The sequence below is a fragment of the Dermacentor variabilis genome, chromosome 3 (genome assembly GCF_050947875.1).
Source record: "Dermacentor variabilis isolate Ectoservices chromosome 3, ASM5094787v1, whole genome shotgun sequence".
Taxonomy (NCBI): Eukaryota; Metazoa; Arthropoda; class Arachnida; order Ixodida; family Ixodidae; genus Dermacentor; species Dermacentor variabilis.
Window position 1 is genome coordinate 81,317,457 of NC_134570.1, and position 24,361 is coordinate 81,341,817.

Here is a 24,361-nt window from a genome sequence, read left to right on the forward strand (position 1 = left end):
GCAGCATGTCCAGAGGCTCGAAGATCCCAACGCCCTGCCTCGACTGTCTGTAGAGGAGGAATTCGGATTTGGTCGGTGGCAGCTTGAGACCCGTGCACGTAATGAACTCTTCCGTTACATCTATGGCCGCCTGGAGAGATTGCTCTAGATTGGCCAGAGATCCACCCGGAGACCATATTGTGATATCATCTGCATAGATTGCGTGGCCTATCTTTGGGAGTGCGGCCAGCCTTTCGGAGAGTTTATGCATGGCGATATTAAATAGTAGCGGGGATAGGACCGAACCCTGAGGGGTTCCGCAATTGCCCAGTTCGTAAGGACCGCACTCGTGTTTAGTCTACTTAGACGATGTAGTTGTTTTTCCCCCGCGTTTGAACAACACATCCAATGGCTTGAGGTGGTTCTTCAAGCCATCCGCTCCATTCCCGATACCGAAGACAAAGCACGATGTCCGCCGATTTTTAGGGCTTTGTGTGTATTACCACCGTTTTGTGCCCAATTTCTGTAAGATTGCCGAACCTTTGCGACGATTCATCAAGAATGACGTCACATTTGTTTGGGGCCCGACACAATCCGACGCCTCCCACGACCTTCAGCGACGTCTACAGACACCACCGATCCTTGGTCAGTTTGACACCGAGGCCGACACAGAAGTGCATACTGATGCTAGTAACGTTGGTCTCGGAGCGACACGCATACAATTTCAAACTGGTGTTGAACGCGTTATTGCTTATGCCAGCCGAACATTGTCTGCTGCTTAAAAAAACCACTCAGCGACTGAAAACGAATGTCTGGAAGTCGTATGGTCTATCCAGAAGTTCTGGCCATACTTGTACGGGCGCCCTTTCCGCGTCGTAGGCGACCACCACTCTCTCTGCTGGCTGGCGAATCTCAAGGATAATTCAGGCCGTCTCGCAAGATGGAGCCTTCGGTTGCAGGAATTTTATGTTACAATCGTCGATAAGTCTGGCCGGAAACACACGGATGCCGACTGTCTCTCCCGCGCCCCCGTCGAACCGCGCACCATGCACTAGATACTGACGACGGCTCTAGTTTACTTTGTACTCTTCCGTCTTTAAACTTAGTTCAACAGCAACACCAAGATTCCGAGGTCCATACCTTGATTGAATGCCTTGAAGGAAGCCACCCACCACCCCCGCGGCAGCTCACCGTCACTTGTCCTCTTTCTGCCCAAGCGGCGACATCCTATACAAGCGGAACTTTCACCCTGCGGCAACTGTTTCCCTGTACGTTGTTCCCGCTCCTCTCCGCGACGACGTTCTACGTGCATGCAAGGACGAACCAACGTCCGGGCATCTTGGTTTCACGCGTATTCTGGCAAGGATCAAGCAGAAGTACTACTGGCGAAAACTCGCAAAACCGTGACGCAGTACGTCAGAAGTTGTCGAGATTGCCAGCGTCGCAAAGTTCCACCACTGAAACCAGCCGGTCTGCTTCAGCCTGTACGACCTCCTTGCTCACCCTTTCAACAATTCGGGATGGATTTACTTCGCGCGTTTCCCAAGTCTTCGCCTGATAACCACTGGATCGTTGTCGCCACCGATTACCTCACTCGATACTGCGAAACACAAGCCGTTCAGCGAGCTACTGCTTCAGATGTTTTTTTTTTTAATTATGGGGTTTTACTTGCCCTACACCCCTTTCTGATTATGAGGCACGCCGTCTGCTTCAGATGTAGCCAACTTCTTTGTCAAAAATACCGTCCTTCGACATGGTGCTCCCGCTGTCGTCACCACAGACCGTGGTGCGGCCTTCACCGCCCAGTTGGTCCGAGATATTCTGCAGCTGAGAAGAACAACCCAGCGTACGGCAACTGCGTATCACCCGCAGAGTAACGGGTTAACTGAGCGTCCCAACAAAACAATTGCGGATATGCTTTCTATGCATATCGCCACGGATCATAAAAATTGGGACGAACTGCTCCCGTATGTGACATTCGCGTATAACACTGCGCTTCAAGAAACTACCGGGTTTCCTCCTTTTCGTCTGGTCTACGGACGCGACGTCACCACTATGCTCGACGTGATGCTCCTACCAACTTCGTCTCAACCTATACCACACCAGATATACGCCTTTGTTCAGCGTGCCAAAGCAGCGCGGCACCTTGCACGGCAACGAATTCTATCCCGACAAAGTCAAGATGCTCGTCGATACAACATACGCCGTCGAGACGTCACATACGACCTGGGAGATCTCGTATGGCTTTGGACCGCTATACGTCAATGACGCCGCTCAGAAAAATTATTGCGCCGATACTTTGGACCCTACATAGTTTTGCATCGTCTAAATCCTGTCAACTACGAAGTTATTCCAGCCGAAACTTCGCACCACTCCCGTAGACCACGTTCCTCTGACATTGTTCACGTTACCAGGATAAGGTTCTACCACTCGCGCGGTCTCTCATCCACAAACATTGTGATGCGGCCCTTGTCGTCACGTCCGTGGTCTTTCTCATTTCTTTTATTTTCTCCTTGTGGCATTTGACATCTCCCCAATTTCTTTTTTTTTGGGGGGGGGGATGGGCTAACTTTCGTCTAGTCGCATGGAGAAGTAGTCTCCCTTCTTTTTGTTTCTTTTTTGAGGGAGGGGTAATGGCCCGCGCTAGTTACGCTAGAAGCCGAGGATGAAGAAGTGTGCGTGGTAGCTGCTGCAGAAACGAACAGCTACAAAAATTGGATATGTCCATACGCCAAGTTTACCATTCAAATGATGCCTTTACAGACCTCAAAATTGAGTTCGAGGACATATTTCCTAATCTTGCTAAACTATTACCAAGGCAAGATTTAATTAATATCTTACACGGCCACCTACACCAGCTACATCAGCTAACCACTGACAATGTAATAGCTACTGATGCTTCTGTTTGCAATGAGAAGGCAGGAGTGGGGATCTTCTCTGAATCTCTTCAATGGTCTTACTCCCTTCACCTTCCCGACTTCACACCTATATTTCAGGCAGAATTGTTAGCGATTATATTAGCATTACGAAAACTCCCCCCGAAAGACCCATTAGCTGTTATCGTGACCGACTCGCTATCTGTATGCACAGCACTAACTGCATCTTTAAATTCAGCACTTGAAAGAACATTTCGTTCGATGGTACCTCCGTACTTACGAAAAGTATGTTTGCTTTGGGCACCGGGACATCAGGTGTTGCACTTGAATGAAATGGCTGATTCACTCGCACGACCATCCCTGAACGGCCCCATCATATCTGTTTTGCCGACATCAGCTTATGTCACCGCGGCTAGGTACAGAAATTTCGCTATATCACAAAACTCTGCAATATCCATGCTAACAACGTGTTCTGAATTCCACCATCTTGGCTTCCGATAAAATATTAATTGGTGTCTTTCAAGGCAATTGGAAGTATCTTTTACAAAATTTAGATGTCGTATACCTCCTCTAAATTTTTACTTACGCAGGTCTGGTCTCGCTATGTCCCCTCTATGTTCTTCTTGCAGTGCATCTGAAACTATCGAACATTATTTTCTCTCATGCCGCCGCTTCCTAAGGCAAAGAAAGCTATTAGAATACTCATTTACCAAACTTGGCCTATCGCTAAGCTCGCCAAGCATTCTTTCTTTTGGGGCGACTTCACTGGGATCCAGACACAGGGATGCTTTTCTTGCAGTTTACAATTTTATTAGAGAAACAAAAAGAGTACCTTGCTGATTTTCTACAATTATCCACAGTTTCTATTATTTTATTATTTTACGTTAACTTATTTGATCAAAATTCTTAACAATATTTTCATTGCAATTCTAAATTACAGTTCTATCATCCCACGCTCCACTATTCAAATCTAGTTTCTCTATACTTCTAACCGTACGGAAAACCGCCTGCTTCTTGGCCAATCCCCCATAGTGGGTACGCGCCACTGTTGAGGACACAAGACAAGTAAACGGCCGTTCGCTTGGAACTGACTGCTTGCCCTTTCCTCTCGTGACCATATAATGATTTCGCATTAATAACTAATTAAATGGCGACCCTGTCACTCGTTCTCCTCGGAATGCGAACTTATTCGGGACATCACGTAGCGACGATGGAAACGCGTCTAGGGGAGTCCGTGAGAAAGTTATCGCAATTAACGAAACGTCGTTAAATTCCGGGCGTAGGTGAACAGCATGGTCCCTGTGCTCGCCTACTGGGACGTGCGAGGCTTTGCCCAAGCCATCCGCAACCTTCTCGTCCACGAGGGAGTCGAGTTCGAGGACAAGCGCTACCAGCACGGATCGCCTCCGGAGTACGACCGCGGTGAATGGTCCAAGGACAAGTTCGCGCTGGGACTCAAGTTTCCCAACTTGCCGTACCACATCGACGACGACGTGAAAATCACGCAGAGCTTGGCCATTCTCCGGCATCTCGGAAGAAAGTACGACCTGAACGCCAGGTGAGCAGAGCAGATCGTTGTCCAACGTCGTCTACCAAACGCCGCGGTGACACACCTGGTTGTGGCGTCTGTGCCGCGTGAGCACGAGGTCGTGGGTTCGGTTCCCCGCTTAAACAGCTGTATTACGGTTCTTTAGGTTAACATGGAGATTATCGTGGCAAGAGCCTTGGCCACGAGTATTGGCCAAGAGTATTGGCACTGTTGTGTTCAGCGAGCGCACTTCAGTGAGTGTCATTTTGACGGCTCGATGCTACACCGCAAAACAAAGTGACATTCGGAATCGATTGTAGTAGCGATCGGGTGCTGCAAATAACAATTGGAATGATGATTAATATTTCCAAATGCTCATTTAGTGTAGTTTTTTTTATAATTCAAAACACATCATAAATGGCGTCCACACCTACGCCTACACCACGCCTACACAAGACCACCTCGTCAACTGGACAATCTTTCTTCTCTATGGAGCTATGAGGGGGAAAAAGCCGAAGGCGCCGGCCGCTGAATGTAAGGTACAACATGGGGACATTTTCGGACGGGAGAATAACGCTTCTTCAACCCTTTTTGCTACAATGTTATCTCTGCCACGATTATTATTAGTCAAATCGTAACAACCAGACAAACTGCGACACCAAGGACAGCATAGAGGAAACTAGGTGCAGTTCTCAATTGAAGTAAAGAAACGATCAATAAATGAAAATGAAAGTGGATAACTCATCAGCCATTCCACTCTGTGAAGGTGGACGACCTGCGAAGCTGTTTAGCACACGACACAGAGGTGACACAGAGTTTTGAAGAAAGGTACGGACACATTTATTGTCCTGATCGGTGGTCATCGTGATGATAGGTAAGCATACACATTCTCGTATCACCTCTGTTATTAAATGCGTAGGCATTTCTTTGCCTACCCAACGAGAAATTTGTCCATCGCGTAAAACAACACCCTCTTAAGCACGGGAAAAAAAATCTACCTGAATGTCTACTGATCTTGAAAATGGTACCTATTGATAACTAATCTACTGGAAATATTATATCCAAGTGATGCGACGTATAAGCTTTTGCATAGAATGAAGCGATTTTGCATCAAATTCTGGAGCCGAGTTTTTGCCCACGTAGATTTGTTGACGGACACGAAACATCCACGGAATCTTAGCCATAATCCTAGCGGTGCTTTTGCCCGCGTGATTGTAACGGCAAATACGATTTATCAGACAGAACACTGTTACAGCTGTATCGCCTGGCATTAAACAAAGATGCAATAGATTCCTGGACGTGTTGCTATCGCAGGAAACACTGAAGCCAATACACTGCCGACGTAATTGCAACGTGATGCGCGTAGTTCTCCTGTTGCATCATGAGAAGCCAACAAATACTGACACCAAGGAAAACATAGGGGAAATTACTTGTGCTTAATAAATGAAATAAAGAAACGATAAATTATTGGAAATGAAAGTGGATGAAAAAACAACTTGCCTAAGGTGGGAACCGAACCCACAACCTTCGCATTTCGAGTGCGATGCTCTACATTCTAAGAACAGTTTACACCCTTTGGCGTGCCCCTTCTGCCACACAACGATAATCGTCATCTGCCTTGATGCGCTTCCTTTCTTCAACGCTGCGAGCCCGGAACTTTCCAGTAACGAACGGCACGCGCGTTATCAGAAGGGGCACTCCAAAGGGTGTAAACTGTTCTATGCTGATAACGCGCGTGCCGTTATGCCGTTATCTGTTGTCGCTCACTCATACAATTAACGTTGTCGATGCTATACACCCTTCGAGGGCACTTGACGGAGTGAAATGACTTCAGCCGAAACGACTCACTGTAAATTTCGCTCTGCAGCAACTGTCGCTATAATCGTCGTCGTCTGACTTCCTCTGAAAGGCACTGAGACCGAGCGACTGGCAGCCATGCACTGTGACACTAAATATGCCCCTCTGGCAGTGTGTGGCCTAACTTGACATCATTTCCATTGTTTCCTCCATCAAATATGCAGAAACAGCCTCGAAGCCACGGAACTGGACGTTCTCGAGCAGCAAGCTCAGGACCTGTGCCTTGTCCTCGCGTACGAGGCAGTTCCAATGCCTCGGTACAGAGAAGGGCTCAAGTCATACGCCGAGAACGTCAAGGACATGCTCGAGCCTTGGGCCAAGCACCTAGGCGGGCTGAAGTGGGTGCTCGGAGACAGGCTCACCTACGTGGACTTCCTGCTTTACGAGGGGCTCGACTGGCATCGAGTGTTCAAACCGGACGCCGTGCAGCAATACCCGGAGATCGTCGAGTACCTCGAAAGATTTGAGCAGCTATCCAACCTGAAAGAATACTTCGCTTCAGACGAGTACAGGGATTGGCCCATTATGGGGCCACTCCGGTCGTGGGGTTACAACAGATGAACCCTATTTTCAGAGTGAACCAGTTTAGTCCGTAGTTGCTTTTTATTCTTTACATCGGCCCACTATTCTGCACACGTAACATTTTCGTTCTTGGTACCCGCCGCGGTAGCTTAGCAGTAAGGTGTTGCGCTGCTAAGCACGCGCTCGCGGGATCAAATCCCGGCCGCGACGGCCGCATTTCGATGGGAGCGAAATGCAAAAAGCCCGTGTCCCGTGCATTGGGGGCACATTGGGGGCAATAATGTGTACCTGGTGGTAAACATTACTCCGCAGTCCCCCACTACGCGGCGTACCTCATATTCAAATCATGGTTTTTGCACAGAAAACCTCAGAATTCCTTTATCCATGGTGCCAGTATATATATATATATATATATATATGTGCATGCTATAGCGTGCATTGCGGTCATTTTATATACGCTGTCTGTGCTCTACAAATGCAGCGAGATCTCTGGGAGAGCACCACAAATCCTGTAAAAGAAAGGCACTGGAAATAAAAGCACCCACCCAAGAGCGTGCCTGCAAAACTTCCTTCCTTCGGAAGGGGGGCGGGACGGGATTTTATCCTATTAAATGTCAATGGCAAGCGCTGATTCCGGTGGCATCTTTTTATACCTTAGCGCGCGTTTCATCACACGATCTCCAACGGTGGGCGCACAGAAAGATGTCACGAATCAAGCCTGCATATTTCTTTGATACCCTCGCACGCTTTCTTTCACACCACAGCATAGGGTGCATGGGCTGCTATTCTTATTGGACTTTATAGGGAACATCACGGCGACGAAGACGATGGAATTACGTCTGGCGTGTCCATAAGATTGCTATCGCAATCAAATTCACCCAAGTAATCTCAGCAGCTCTCTCAGTGAAAGAAAGAAAAAAACTCTAGCCAAAACTGGCCCTGTTTCTTGGAGATCGCGATTCGAAAACTGGTTTCAGCGACTGATTCACTATCAGGATGTACATCGCTCACTTCATCGTCAGACACTACTGTAGCCAATACATTTAAGTCATTAACCACTCTAAAATTAAGCCTGGTTTAGTATGGTTTCCTGGCCATCGTGGTATATTCTTAAATGGAATGGCAGACACACTTGTGCGGATATCGCTTGATGGACCAGTTATTTTCGTTATGCCTACTTCGGCTTACGTCACTGCGGCTAAGTTTAGAAAATTTGCTCTTTTCCTAGGTTCTACAAAACTGGAAATCCAAACGTCTGAATTTAATCATTTGTCCTTCTTGCGGGACAGTAAATGGCGTCCCACACGTAAATTGGAAATCTCCATAACAAAATTACGGTGCCGCATCCCACCATTAAATTTTTACGTATGAAGGTCCGGTCTGGCACCGTCCCCTCTGTGTCCTACCTGCCAGGAACCCGAAAACAGTGATCGCTTTCTACCAGCATGCGGTCGATTGAGAAATCAAAGGAAGAAATTCGAATTTTCATTCCGGAAATTGGGTATTTCTTTAATTACTCAAAATAGCCTCTTCTTCGGGGCTTCTCCATTGGGCTTTAGCCACAAGAACAACTCCGAGGCCATTCGTGACTGTCTCTGCGACACAAGGTTCCCATCTTAATTCTCGAAATGAATAATTGAATAGCTCATTAAATCGCTGATTGTGTGTTCGAAATTATTCTAATACCGCACAAAAGAATTTGCTGTTTATATATAATTACTAATATTTTATTTCTATATCTGCCAGGAGAATCTATTTCCTAATTATCATAAACTTTATACTTAACCCTGATTTACTTTCCCGTTTAGGTTTTTCTCTCTCCCCTTCCCTGGTGGTGGTAGACCACTTCTATGGCTCGACCCCATTAAAGGATGGTCAAGAATGGGGCTGCAGGTTGTACTTCAAGAAAACTCTTATTTGAAATTCCGCGATGAGTTCTCGCGCTTTCGCTGTTCTTCTCTCTCTCTCTCTCTCTTTCTTTCTTATTCGTTGTTACCTCGTTGTACATTGATGATTGGTGCGTGTTTTTTTTTTCTCTTGTGTTGCGACGCTGGTGCGCTCGCGCCATATTACAGCAGGACTCGCTGTCGGTCCCTGCGTGGGAGACGCCCGCTGCGCGCTGAAGAGTGTCCTGCAGGACCTTCAAGAAAGTTTATGCCATCCAAATCGTCATTGCCGTCTTCTTCACTCTGGCCACACGGCGCACCATGATCGCGCACTTGGCATATCACAATACGCCTAATAATGAATACTTTGTCAAAGAAAAGGACAATGCATTAATTACTCGTCACGAAGTTATTTTTCCGCTGCGAAACGGCAGTTATTTGAGCTAGGAAATAGGAGACCATTATTCAGCAAGCTGGTACTCAGCAGCGATCCGTTGTTCAGCGCAGCCCTCACAGTGACTCCATGTTCAATGCGGAAGGTATGCGCAGATGCGACGCCGCGCCGATGCTTATCGAGCCCGTGACGCTCGATTCATCGCGCAAATTCCCCTAATCGCTCTGTAAGGCGTATTCACTGCATTGCGGCAAGCTATGCAGCGAAGACGAATAGCGAGGGAACGCCTCGAGAAGCACGTTCACTGCGAGCGGCGCTTGTCTCTTCGCAACAGTCTTCGTCCGTGTCACCGCACCGATGCCCGATCGTGGGGTGCCGGGGCGCGCCGCTCATCGTGTTGTGACAGTAACTCATTTATCAGTAGGCTTACCCAACTTTTTTTTTATTGATTCGTTGATTCACGCACGAGCAACGAGCATTATGTGTGTTTTTTTTTCTCAGTGTGTTTCGGACATGGTCGAAAACATTGGACAATGTTTTCTAGATAGTCGAAAACGTAGCCCCACACTGACCGCACTGAACACTTCAGACTTCAAGTACGAGATGTCATAATCGGCTCTTCCGAAAACTGGTATGCAGGCTGGAACATGGCGACTCTTGAATATATGGTGTTCGGGATTCACTTGTGAGCCGTGTGGTCTTTTTTTAAACTATACGCCACGCCTAAAATTTAGGAGGTCATTACATTTTTGTTATTGCTTCGCAGGTAGCACATTATAGTAGAGCTCACAATAAGCACCGGATCTGTGCCATCGCAAGATGCCCGCTATCCCGTAGTTTACAACAAAATGAATACCCACACCGGCACGCTTGCTGGGCACGACATGTTTACCCGTTTAAAGCCACTATCCTATCGCGGCGTTTGTCAGGCGCCGCAGAAAACTTGTGCAGCGAATGCACGCCACACAAACACAAGGTTCTCGTGCGTTCGTGAATGTCCATCGCATCGACGCAGCGCTCTTGCATAAGCAGCTTTCGCTGGTCGTTCATGCAGCCAACCACGGCACAGTGCCGCTTGGACAATTGATTCTATTGCAATAGTAAATATATGGACACTCCAGATATTTTTCCTTCGCCGTCGCCGTGATGTTCCGTATAAAGTGCAAGGGCGATAACACCGTTGCCGCGCACCGTATGCTGTATGTGCGAGTGAAAGGCTGCGAGGGTGAGCCGACCATCGCAGCTCAATCTCACGTGCGCAAGGGTGGAAATCGGGGAGGAAGCGTGCCGTATTCCGTCGCGCGCAAGAAACCGAGGGAGGGCATGTAGGGAGGGAGGAGTTGTACTTCGGATTAAGACCTAAATAAAGATGAAGCCCGCGCGATCGCGCGGTCTTCATCTTGAAAGCGATCTGCTTTGTGGCCGACGGCTCGTAAGTTTGCCTGTGGTGTTCTCACCGCTCAGTTTGCCTTGAAGCGATAAACAGCACGATGGTCACTTCGCTCGCTGCTGCTGCCGCGCCTGCTCACGCAAGCCTTTTGAAAGCGAGTGTCTGCGGTCATCGAGTATGATTTGTACATGTTTTTATGTGCGCGTGGGACACCATGCTTGTTAATTTAGTTATTAAGCGAGTGTTTACAAGTTTATACGGCCGATAAAACTAATATCCTTACTTATTACGGCTGTTTACTAAGTTTCTATCGCAATCAATGATTCGCCTTTAAGGCGGAAAACTTCGACCTTTTTGTACATTTCGCTAAGCAGATGCTGTAAGAACAGGTCTAACGCAAACATCTCAGGAGATCCAGCAAAACACTTCTAAAAGAACTAAAGGCAGTTCCACGCAGTGAAAGCTGTCAAAACCGCGAAGTTGGTGGTCGTTTTCTCAAGTTTGAACTTGTGTTTAGCGCGATTTTCTCGAAAGTCTTTCGTCTCGTTGTCGTCGTTTGGCTAGATTCGAGCTTCGGTTCCGAATTTCGCACACTCTTCAGTTGCGCGAGGTTATGATCAAATCACAGTCTATCACACGCCTTGCAGCTGTGGCCGCACTCACGGTCGAGGAATTCTCTCTTGAAACGTCCATCGGCCCCCTCCGTGGGATGAATCTCTCTGCGTCGACGTCTGTGCTCGACCTTCTACTCTCGAAGTTGGGGGTTAGCTTGCCTCTGCTGGCGCTTGGCTTGGGTTGCCTTCTCTTGAATGCGGGGGTTGGAATTCTTTCATCGGCGCTTTGCTTGCGCTTCTCGCTCTCGAAACTCGAGATCTGCGTGACATTGGTATTGCCGCTCTCGTGCGAGCTCCGGCATTTATTAGGCACTTCTTCATCATCTCCACATTATCATCATGTGTGTGCCCTTCATCTTCGTCGCGCGCGTGGGCGCATCAGCGTGGACTGTGCCGAGGGTCTCTCGGGCGTGCGCGTCGTTGAGCCCGAAGTTTACCAAGGAAAAGTGGCACGCGCTCCTGCGAAGTCCCGTCTCTGAAGACCAAATGCTGGCCGTCCAGCACGCCCGCGATCGGGCCGGCAGGCTAGACCTGTCAGTCCCGTCGTGGGATTAGCCGGGTGCGCGTTTCATCGCGTTTTGCTGTACCCAATAAAGGTTTATTCACCCACTCACTCACTCGGGCTGAATAAAGTTAAACCCTTATTATTATATGTAATGACGAAACTGACATTTTATCGGCCGAACTTGTGCCCACAAAAGCAAGTTACACTCAAAGTGCAGCAAGAGTGGCGAACACTGTCGGCGATCGTAGAAAATCTCATCAGTGGGTCGAGCGCGTCGGCTTTTATGCATCCGTCACCGAAGGTTCCAGAGTAATCGCTGGTGCCCGCGTGTCTTCCAGAATGTTCTATACCATTCGCGTCGCGCATACATGAAATACAATTACACAATGTTCGGTAACAAGAGACAGCGGGTAGAACCATCGATATCATTTGAGAAACTTCTGATACGTGCAGGCGCGTCCTGGTCCTGCACTGTGCGATAATATTTGTTAGGCGGTGAAATGTGGTCACCCAATAAACAAGTACACGTTTCAATATATATATATATATATATATGGCGACGTACGAGTTTGTGCTTCTGTGGACAAAAGGACGTGATGTGAAGAGGAGGTTGAAGTGTATCGACGATCGGTAGATGGTCTTACCCTGACTACTGAGCTACAACCTCGTTACTGTATATATTGTAAATACATATATTTTCTTCCCCGTAACATTTTGGTGGAGGTGCTGGGTACTCTCGCCACAAGCCGGCCCTGGGTCTTCGCAGCGGGCGTCACATCGGTTCCGCTGTTATCGCTACTGACGCTGCCTCCGCCGCTCAGACACCAGCGGAAGTAGTGCTGACCCAGCTTCGTCACCCGGGAATCTTCATCGGCGCTGGCAAGGTCGACGTCGACGACTGGCTGACGTCGTATGAACGCGTCGGTAAGCACAAGTGGGATGCCACACTTTTGCTTGCCAACGTGATATTTTACTTGGTAGGAAACGCAAAGGTATGGTTCGAGACGCATGAAGCCGACATTAAAAGCTGGGACTCCTGCAAAAAAAAGCTACGCGATCTTTTTGGAAGACCTGTGGGACGTCAAATGGAGGCCAAGCAAGAGCTAGCGTCTCGTGCCCAGTCATCAAGCGAATCGTACGTCGCGTATATTCAAGACTTTCTGGCTCTCTGCCGCAAAGCGGACGCGGACATGCTGGAGGCCGATAAGGTTGGACACATCTTGAAGGGCGTCGCGGACGATGCGCTCAACCTCCTGCTTTGCTGAAACTGCTCAACGGTTGAGTGTATCATTAAGGAATGCCGGAATTTTGAGCAAGCAAAGAGCTAACATATCGTACAACGCGTCGACCGACTTCCGAATACGGCTGCCACGTCCTCCTGCAACGACCTGCGGCATCACATTCGCCTACAACGCCAAGCTTGACGCAGGTCATCCGTGGCGAACTTGAGGCTATGGCTCCAAGTTCTCATTGCCCCCATACGCATGACAACATGACCATCTCGCTCATTCAAGCTGTTGTCCACCAAGAAATTTCAAACATGGACATCCAGTCTGCCGTCCGCCCTCGTCCCACCCCTACCGCTCCTGTCGTTGCCTCTGCTGCACCTCGACCGTCGTTCCCGAATCGATATAGGAACCCCTCTGAGTGGCGAACATCGGATGACAGGCCAATTTTCTTTGCTTGCTCCCGGGTCGGTCACATCTCCCGCCACTGCCATAGTAGCCGCTGGTACTCCTCGCCTCGACCATATGCTGATCGCCGCTTCGACCGAGACCCTCAGCCTCTGTCGCCCCTCTCTGAACCATATCATGCCGGCCTTCCACCTCAGGGTCACACCACTAACCGCTCGCCCTCACCGCATCGCCGTCAGTCCCGTTCGCCTACACACACACACACACACACACACACACACACACACACACACACACATACATATATATATATATATATATATGTGTTATATAAACATAAACATATAAATAAATATATATTATATTTTATATATTTATTTATATATATATATATATTTATATATCATTATTATCTGACATATATATATATATATATATATATATATATATGTGTGTGTGTGTGTGTGTGTGTGCGTGTGTGTGTGTGTGTGTGTGTGTGTGTGTGTGTGTGTGTGTGTGTGTGTGTGTGTGTGTGTGTGTGTGTGTGTGTGTGTGTGTGTGTGTGTGTGTGTGTGTGTTATTAACGGTAACAAAGAACGCCGCAAGTAAAAGAACAGGAAGAGAATGGCAAGAAATAGGATAGAGTAGTAGTGGTTCAAGAGCTCCGGAACCGGCCCCCCTGCGTGACACCGGACAACGGACGGTGAAGGCTCGTCTTAGAACAGCTTCGTTGTTAAAACACAACAATATGCGAACACGCACTCCAAATGCAGCCATTTTCTCTTGTGTCCCGGAGCCCTCACCGGAAGTCAGTATACCCGTATACCTGGTGCCGAGGGTATAGCGGTGCGGCTGACGTTATCGTCACTAACGCTACGAGGCTTAAAAAGAAAAGCATCTGGTCTACGAAATGACGATAAAAACACTGCCGCTGTTGCCCGCCATTCTTTGTGCAGATAGCACGGGACAGATAACAAGCAAGTGACCTCTTTAAAGACGTTTTTTCACTGTGTTTTGTCTGTTGTGCGTCATTCGCAAAGTTGCAACGGTTATCTGAGATGGCGGGCAATAATTATGCAATAACATTTATGGTCTGGCAGCGCGGCGCGTATAAACAGCATTCTTGACGTGTGCGGCAGACGTGTGCAACAGTGACAGGGGTCGAACACCAGTGGATAGTGCATTGTCACCTACACAAACGTAAGTCAAGGTTAACCTAAGAATAAAACCACGCATACCGATACCTAATAGGCCAACTGGCAGCTATTCAAATGCCAAGTGGTACCACGTGACCGGTGCGGAATATCACTAAATGGTAGTGGGTTATAGTGAGACAATATAGATGCATAGTGGTGTACCAAAGCACGTGTTAAGAGAGTTCTCACATAACGGTATATTTGCACCGTTACCACGTTCCACGCGGCTCCGTGCCAGATTTGCGCCTGCTAGCGAAGCTAGGCGCACACGCGGTGGACACAGGCGCTGATGGCCATGGCACTATATGCCTAAACTAAACCACTTTATTTTGAAGCATTTAAGCACATACTCAGATTTTTACCGTTGCTGCTGTCTCACAAAGTGACATGCGCAGTAAACTGCGCGCTTGCATGTCTGCGGAACGTGGTATCGGTAACGCTAATACGATACCGCTACGCTAAAGCGCATTGTTGCGCTAAAACCACCCCGAATAGAGTCACGCCGTGACTTGGTCCAAAGTCGCAGGGCAGTCGATGGCAACTTGCTCCACCGAAGTTTGTGGAGGAGTGTTGCCGCAATGTGCGCCCGTGCGTTACGCCTGTCAAGGGCCAGGTCTAAGACGCTTTCGCTAATGTGCTTGAGCCCGATCAATCACGTTCTCTTTTCTTACAGGACCGCTCGCATACATCTAAAAATTTCAGCGGGAAGTAAGCACCCATACCACAGGGTCACTTGTATGCGTCTTAACTGGCCGTACGCCATTAAGGCTGCCACCGTACTGAAAGCCCTTATGCGGAGTCGTAACTTAGAGAAGTAACTACGGCGATACTTGACGACTAGGCGGAAAGACAGCTTTAGACAACACGAGGGAGCACTGCGTTCGCATTGTCTCCTCTAGCCGCATCTTTACCCGTTGCCCCAATGTATTTCTCCCGTATGCATATATACCAAGAGCCTCATTTTAAAACCTTTCCGCAGAGGAGTAGCATCTGCTGTAGTGGCAGGCTGAAGCTTCGTAGAGCAGAACAGTTTTACTGGTTTTATACTGTGGCCTCCCGCCCGCGCTGTCCTTTGCGCCTACGACGATCATGGTCGTCAAGTCGTTGCCAGGCAATCTCCACAATGTGAGCATCACCCTCGGCATAGAGTGGTGAAGAAAAACAAAGCTTTAAGGGAACTAAACCGTTAACCAACTAAACCAGCTAGCGCAAGGCAGTATAATTGTTGCAGCTTGGAAAAGGCCTTCGCCTTAAAGTGGACAGAAAGATATGCTACTGCTGCTGCTGGCGGTGACGTAACCACTGGGAATTATAACTAATGTCCATAAGGCAACGTGCAGATATGCACTTCGCCGTGCTATCCATGAACTGCGCTATTCTGCAGCTTGTTTCATATTCGTGTTTTCTTTATTATTATTACGCGGTTATACTGCCACTAACGCATACGGCTAACGGCATTTTCATTACAGCTGCGCACAACAAACAGCCTACACAAGGTCTGTGTTTTTGGCTGCACTATTTTTTAAAAATAAATTTCGGCAGCATGTTGCACTCCTGTAACACGTGAAGGCGAAAGCCTGCTGCACACGTGGTAATGCATTAAGTTATACGATCGGAGGGGTCAGACTTGCTGCAAGACATAACGAGCCGCAGTGTGAATTAAACGTATGGCGCTGTAGGTCGACCCCCTCAACGACATATGCGAACACCTAATACTATGCCTAAAGGTTATTTCGTTCTTTCTTTCGTTCTCGCTTTCTTTCCGTCTTACCTTCTTTCTTTTTTTCTTTCTTTCTTTCTTTTTTTCGTTCGTTCCTTCTTTCGTTCTTTATTTTCTTTGGTCTTTCTTTCTTTCGTTTCTTCATTCATATTCAGCCATTGCATCTTTGCTTGCTTACGGGGGTATGGACGATTCCTGATTATGATATTTTTTTGCATCATTGATTTTTTTGCATCTCTGCTCTAGAGGTCGCTTTTTTTTTCAGGTATGAGCCACTGCTACGAGCGACTTTTGCCTTAAAATTTCCTATGGCAATTAGCACAAGACTAACCTTTGATTTAAATTACTTGATGAGGCGGTCATAACTTCTACGAGATATCCAACTGCTTAATTGAATAATTACCATACTCACGCTAATGAGCTTTTAAATCATTACATTGCGGCAGATATTTCATTCTGCGAACTGAAGCTGCAAATCGACTTGTAAGGAATTATGAGGATGGCACCGGTATCGATATATGCGCCGTCAAAGTTGCGGTAAAAATGCATGGTTGTTCAACTTACTTTGTTAAGAAAACGCTGTTTTACGCATTGAAGCACAAAAGTAACTGGAACATGAATACATTTCCCCCACCCCAGTGCAGGGTAGCAAACCGGAAACTCGCCTCTGGTTAACCTCTCTGCCTTTCCCCTCCCTGTCTCTTTCTCTCCCTCTCGTCGGACGCATTGAAAATTAATATTTCGAAACTGGTGGAGTCCTAAGAATTCGTTCCGAGTTACGTCGCCTTGCGAATTCACCGACCATATTTCGTAGATTAAGATATGCACCGAAAAGCAATTAACGTAAAAGTTAATTAGCGTAATTACGGTAAAGAGCTTTTAAAGCATTTTGATTTCTCGTAGATGTAATGACCACCTCATCGAGTTTTTCACATCAAGAGCTAGAATTGAGCTAGCATTGTGCTAACTGTCAAAAGAAATTTTCAAAAGCTTGGTACAGCTAAAAAAAATTAAAAAAGACAACGTGTATACTGAAGAGTGCTATGGCGCAGATTTGGCGCTAGTAATTTGTGCGGGCATTTGTGCGCCACAAGGAGTGCATGCCTGTGCATGTACACATCGAACTCCACAACCGGCGATACCGCAGTGGACGTGTCATCGTGAAACCGTGACGCCCTGCCACTCGCTCCGGCTCGCCCATTCGAACTAGAGACTACACCAGAACTTGTTGGGATACAAGCTGGTTACTATACGGTCAATTAGTTTACTAGTATATGTTATGCTGGTATGCTTTCTCGGCGCGTAGAGGTTGAGGAACCTCATTAAAGGGGCCTGAAACACTTTTTCAAAATAGCAATCATAAAAAAAAAACGTTTCCGATTTGTTAACGAGGCTCCTGCGAACATGTGGAGTCAAATATTGCCCCACAGCATGCAGCAGGGGAATTTACAATGTCGTGTCAAAAGCAGTGAACAGTCACTTTCTCTCGCATCCGCAATGTTTGGAGCCCACATATGGAGTGCAGAGGGGCAAGAGAAAAGTTTCGACGAAGATATTCTAGTGTCACTGCTGTGTCTTTTTATGTCCTTTGGGCTTTGTACTTGTTATGACACTTTCAGGCATTATGTGCCACCCTTGCTATGCCGCAGCTTCAGTCCGCAGTGGGTTAGAGATAAAGTTATATATAAGCAGCAACAAAAACGATCTCAATCATTGATGACATACAAATTAGACAAATACACAAAGTAACGTTCGTACTTTTATAGGTCGTATAAATTGCCGTAAATATTCGCTCCCTAGCTAAACAAACATGGTGTAATGTGGGCAGAGATTAAAAGGCGGGATGGCGTTTTAACCTGTAGTTGAAGTTGGTGAAAGACAGAGTCCTGCCGGGAGTTGATAGTGGGAATGGGGTGTATGAACAGTGGAATTTCTTGAGAGGATCACGCTGTAGCGGCAACGTTTGATGAACATGAACTACAGAGCTTGAATCGCCTTTCATCTTTTTAGAGCGCAGCTCTTTGGCGTCCGTTCCTGGGTTTCGCGTCGTCGTCGACGTTGTCGTCGGCCTCGTAACCAGCTCCGCCCCCCTTTCATCCCCCCAGCGCTAGCAGCGACCGACTGATACCGCTGGATGCCGCTGACGCCGCTAGAGAGTCAAGATAACGTGACTGCATAGAACACCGTCGCCGCCATGCAGAAAGAGGAGGAAAGGGTCCCCCCCCCCCTGTTCTTGTGTGGCGGATAGGGTGCTCTTCAGTTGCCGACGCGCCGGTTATTTCACGTAGGCCCCGGCACGTCGACGAATACGTGACCACCTTCCCACGGCTAGACCTGGTTCTTAGCGCTGCGGAAGCGAGGGTATCATATTGTTTGTGTCGGCATCGGCGGCGTTGTCCCTGAAACCAACTCCGCAGCTGGGGTTGACTCACTATCGGCGTCAGCGGCATCAGTCAGTCGCTGCTATCTCTTCCCTCCTCCCTTTATCGTGTTGTCCGCTTGCTGCGCGCGCTTCTGCCCCCATCGTTTGCCGCTGGGTGTACACGCCGCCCCCCTCCCCCCTCTTCCTGCGAGTCTCCGGTTGTCAAAGCGCCGGCTCGAACTTAATTCCTTTCTTCGCTCCTCCTCCAATGCAACCCCTGTGCGGTGGCAATCAGAGAGCCAGATCGGTGACGGCGGATCTGTATATGTGCACCGCCCGAGCCGAAATTGCCGCTGCCGTTCGCCCTGTGCGGTGGCAATCAGAGAGCCAGATCGGTGGCGGCGGATCTGTATATGTGCACCGCCCGAGCCGAAATTGCCGCTGCCGTTCGCCACTGCGAAATTATCTGCCAGTTCTTTCTGAGCCATGAGCGAGACGACCGATGGAAGTCCTCCGTCTGCTGCTGCTGCTGCTGCTGCTGCTGCTGCTGCTAAACGAGCTGCCAGAGCAGAGGCCCAGCGCCGTCGCCGTCAGAATCCAGAGGTGCGTGCCGCCGAAGCAGAAGCTTACCGTCGCCGCCGTCGAGATGATCCAGGAGTACGGGAAATATAAAAAAAAAATTCTGTGATAGCGCATACATGTGTTGCTCGATTTCTTTGCCTCAATCTATCGAAAAGGTGAAACAGCTTATTTGCTGCGCTCAAATTTCGCATTAGGAAGTAACGTAATCGTCGGTAATTTTTTTGTTATCAGCTATGGCAATCAGCAGTAGCGATATCATAATCGTAAACAGAACCATCACCGCAATCACGATCATCATCATCATGGTCATCAGCGAGACTAAGAATAAATCAATGGTTCATCATCATCTTTAGCCATTTTCTTCAATATCATAAGTTCTGTCAAATTTCTAGACTGCCCTATGTTCGGGATCGGCCCACCAAAAAGCCTAGAGACTAGAAACAGAACCATCCAATACAGAAATATGTCTCTAACTCACCAAGCAACGCTTTGCCTTCATGATCTCACTCCATCACCGCGAGTACTCGCTGTCACAAAACTGTCGTGATGGGGATAGCCGGCAACCGAGAACCAAACGTTCTGTGCTGCCAATGGCTTCGCCGTTTCAACTTTGCTGCGTCTCCAAAACTAAGATTACGGAACCTCAAACATACAGGCACGCAGGACAACAGCGCATATGCACCACAAACCATCTAGGCTCGCTCTTGCATGTTCGCCCTTCGACCGAGCGCCCGCTGCAGATGACCTCCAACACGTGGCTCGCTAACCGCGCTCGCAGCCACAGCCTGGCTGAGGAAGCATGAGGAAGACACGCGCGCTCTCCTCCTCTAGTCCTGCTGTGGCTGCCTGCGCGCTCAATCACGGTATTTAAATCATGGGACCTCCAACACAGGGGGGCGTGGGAAGACAACGCGCACCAATCCATCATCTTTATCGGCTGGAGGGTATGTACTGTAAATATCCCACCTCGACCTCGCATGTTTGTCCTTGCATCTGCGCAACATGTCGTGACCACCAACGTAAGGCGCGCTGTAGAGTAAGGCGCGTTGGCCGCTCATTCAAGTCGAACTTCGAATTTATTCGGGGCAGCACAGCGGTGGCGACGGTGACGGTGAAAATGTGTCTAGTGTGTACGTATAATTGCTGCCGCAATGAAAGAAGCGACGTTAAATTCCGGCCAAAGGACGCAGAATCACGGGAGAACAACATGGCGCCCGTGCTCGCCTACTGGGACGTGCGAGGCTTTGCCCAAGCAATACGCAACCTCCTCATCTACAAGGGAGTCGAGTTCGAGGACAAGACAACCAGCACGGATCGCCGCCGGGGTACAACCGCGGTGAATGGCTCAAGGACAAGTTCGCGCTGGGACTCAAGTTTCCCAACTTGCCGTACTACATCGATGACGACGTGAATATCACGCAGAGCATGGCCATTCTCCGGCATCTCGGAAGAAAGTACGATCTGAACTCCAGGTGAGCAGAGAGAATCGTTGGGCAACGTGGTCTACCAGACACCGCGGCGATACACATGGTTGTGGCACCTGTGCCGTTTGAGCACGAGGTCGCGGGTTTGGTTCCCCGCTTAAACAGCTGTATTACGGTTCTTTAGGTTCACATGCAGATTATCGTAGCAAGAGTCGTAGCCACTGCGACCGTGGTGTGGTGCCTCTGTCAGATTGGCATTGTCATATTTAGCGACTGCACTTCGGTGAGTGCCATTGGCAGCTCGACGCTGCACGGCAAAACAAAGTGTCATTCAGAATTTGTGGTATTACCGATTGCGCGCTGAAAATAAGAACTGGAACGACTATTAATATACAAACATGGTCCCAGAAGCCTTTTTTTTTTTGTTTCATTATTCAAAACACGTCATAAATGGCGTTCCCCCCCCCCCTTTCCAAGTAACATGCCTACACAACTCTAAGTTCACCTCACCTCCGCAGCTTTCTTTCTCTATAATGCTGTAAGGGCAAGAAGGCGGCAGAGGCGACCACTGAATTTAATGCAAATGGCTACATTTTTAAACTGGACAAGAATGGTACATGTGCCCTTTTATCTAAAATGTGTTCTCTGTCACCTACATAGTTACCACAATGAAAATGTACATATTTATACTGACGGATGAACGACTTCGTAACAATCAACATCCGCATTTCTATTTCCAGCACTCTGAATGCGTCAGTTTCGCCATCGTTCATGTATGACATCTTAAACGGTAGCAGAGCTCCGTGCGATACTTCAGGCCGTTGATTTCATTCACGCACAGGTGAAACCTGTGAGGTGTATTCTAACATACTTGAAGTCGGTTCTTCAATGTTTGGGGCGCTTTTATCCGTGTGATTGCAACGCAATGGCGACTTCTTAGAATTCACAGAATATTCTTACAGCTGTATCGTCAGGGAATCAAACGAAAATGCTTTATATCCCTGAACATGTCGGTGTCGCAGAAAACACTGGAGATGACAAACAGGCTAGAGATGCACATAGTACCGCTCCTGTCGCGCTAACTAATTGAAGGACGGCTGATGCTAAAATTAGAACAAAACGACTATGCATGCCTGTAACTAAAGTTAACTTAAGGTCAATTCTATCCACCGAATTTTCTATAAATGGACCCGCATCTACAGTTACTGACATCTGCTGATGATAGCCGTGACATAGATTCTTTAAACCATTGTTTCAGGTTGTAAGTCGCGTATACAGGTAGATTTTTGTATCGAACGGAGTCGTCCGGCTATGCATTTTTCCGCATACGGCCATTCATGGAAGAATGCAGGAAACGTTTTCATGCGCTGGCGTAACTTTGAGCAGTATATATGTGTTTTAGGTGAGTAGTGATGATTGCCATTTCAGTGTACAAGACATGCTTAGGCCATGGTGTGACACGCCATCCCAGTGGTCTGCTTTAGATGACTTAATCATCTTCTTTTATTGAAGGGAATATTGTGCGTGTGTAATAACACTTTACTTTCTTGTTGTTTTGAAGACACGGTCTTCTTTGGTTACGTCACAAGGGTTTTGCGGACCTCAGCATCTTGTAACCATTTCCGAAAAAAAAAAACGCCATTTCGCGCCTCCAGGCCATCGTAGCGAGTAGCAAGAGATATCAAAATCTAGATTTTAAAGAAGCAATATGCGGTAATTAGTAGCACAGTAAGTATAGTTAACAGTACAGGCGTAACTAACGCCAATATAGTCGAAAATTGCATGTGAAATATGATAAAGATAAGGTGCAAAATGAGGAAAAAATGAACACGAATAACAGAGAAAAGGGGAGAGAATAAAGATACATGCAACATTCAATTATTGAATCATTTGAACCACCACGTACGTCGACCTTGTCCTTAACGTCGACGCTTGGTTTACCTTTTTTTTTCTATTATTGGATAGACCTGATTGATTGGCTTGTATCTTATCACAGAAACTGCAGAACGTGCCGTCTTGTTCTTGTTTCTTTTTATATTTACTCTTTAAGCAAGTTTGCGAAAAGTGCTTCATTGCCAGAACGTTTTCATATTCGTTGATGTTATCATCATTTGATCATTCAAGAATTGAGTGTCTGTAGAAAAGCCAGTGATGGAAAAGTTGCCTTCCAAATTCATCCAAATAGATCAAGTAAGCATCGGAAGCGCAAGACTGTTTATTCTGTTGGTCGAGCCGAACGCAGTTGGAATAAGAACCCTTCGTCTCTCTCTCTCTTCCTCTCTCTCTCTCTCTCTCTCTCTCTCTCTTCCTCTCTCTCTCTCTCTCTCTCTCTCTTCCTCTCTCTCTCTCTCTCTCTCTCTCTTAGCTGTTCTTGCTCACCATTACAATTGCTGCTGTCGAAGCTATACGCCCTTCGAGGGAGCTATGCGGCGTGAAATGACCTCGGCCGAAAGCCCTCACTTTTAATTTCCCTTTGCAGCAACTATAACTCCCACACTGTGACACTAAATGTGCTGTTATTTATTATATTTAACAACACTGCAGGCCTGATAGGCGCGAGCAGGAGAAGAATGTCAAAAAGGGATTAGCACAAATGCGGGTTCACAAAATAGTGTTTACAGATATTCACACGTCTAAAAGATTAGTTTCAACAAACAACGACGAATACTATAGCAAGACCATCTGTTCCCGCGCTTCTTGAAGATCAACAGCCTCAAAAATGGTCGCCATAGATGGTCAAATCAGTCACCTCATATACATGTCCTATGCCCCTCTCTGGCAGAGGTAATGATAGTTTGATAGTGTGTGGCCTAACTTGGCATCATTTGCATTGTTTTCTCCATCAAATATGCAGCAACAGCCTCGAAGCCACGGAACTGGACGTTCTCGAGCAGCAAGCTCAGGACCTGTGCCTTGTCCTCGCGTACGGGGCAGTTCCAATGCCTCGGTACAGAGAAGGGCTCAAGTCATACGCTGAGAACGTCAGGGACATGCTCGAGCCTTGGGCCAAGCACCTAGCCGGGCTAAAGTGGGTGCTCGGAGACAGGCTCACCTACGTGGACTTCCTGCTGTACGATGGGCTCGACTGGCACCGAGTGTTCAAACCGGACGCCGTGCAGCAATACCCGGAGATCGCCGAGTACCTCGAAAGATTTGAGCAGCTATCCAACCTGAAAGAATACTTCGCTTCAGACGAGTACAGGGATTGGCCCATTATGGGGCCACTCCGGTCGTGGGGTTACACCAGAGGTACCCGGGTTTCAGAGTGAACAAGTTCCTTCCGCACTTGGTGTTCATTACATGCACGAACTCTTCTGCACTTGTAACCTTCCAGTTTTTGGTGCTCAGTAAATAAATGCTATAGCGCCCATTGAGCTCATAAGCGCCGTGTGGGCTCTACGAATACTGCGGGATATCTGGGAGGGCGCAAATTCTGTGAAACAAGAGCAGTCGAAATAAAAGCACCCATTAAAAGCGTAGCGTCTGCCCAAGAGCCTGGAGTCATAACGTCCTTCTTTGCTTGTACGGCCGATAAGACTACTATACTTATTTCGCATGGCTGTCTGCTAATTTGCTATCGCAATCGATGCTTGGCCTTTCGGGCAACACTGCGACTTTTTTAAAGAAGGTTCTGAAAGTTCGTCTCGCATATATTCTGTAAAATTTTATTGTTACTTCAAATGGCAATCATTGCAACGGTGTCAATGGTGTTTTGAGAGTAGTTTTCTTGGCTTTACTCCCTCATCTCCCGATTTAGAGTATCTTACTACTGTTACTGACAAACGGTTTACGGGAGATTTAATTGAAAGTGATTTTCCTGGGCCTTTGTATAATTTTATTTGTAGCGGAGGCCATTGACAAGATGTATTTAAGGGAGTAAGAAGGATTATTC

General features: G+C 47.6%; 1 protein-coding gene across 2 annotated transcripts in view; it reads left to right on the forward strand.

Moving 5' to 3' along the window:
* Positions 1-23,930, forward strand: part of LOC142575947 (glutathione S-transferase Mu 2-like) — a 26,469-nt gene extending 2,539 nt beyond the window's left edge. Inside the window, exons 2-3 of one of the 2 annotated variants that reach the window (XM_075685782.1) lie at positions 4,139-4,413; positions 23,324-23,930. In XM_075685782.1, the coding sequence (XP_075541897.1) occupies positions 4,148-4,413; positions 23,324-23,738 (681 nt within the window). In that variant the 5' untranslated portion in view covers positions 4,139-4,147 and the 3' untranslated portion in view covers positions 23,739-23,930. Of the gene's footprint in view, positions 1-4,138; positions 4,414-6,404; positions 7,132-23,323 lie in introns of those variants that run through there. The other variant, XM_075685783.1, reaches the window with a different exon arrangement.
* The last annotated feature ends 431 nt before the right edge of the window (positions 23,931-24,361 follow it).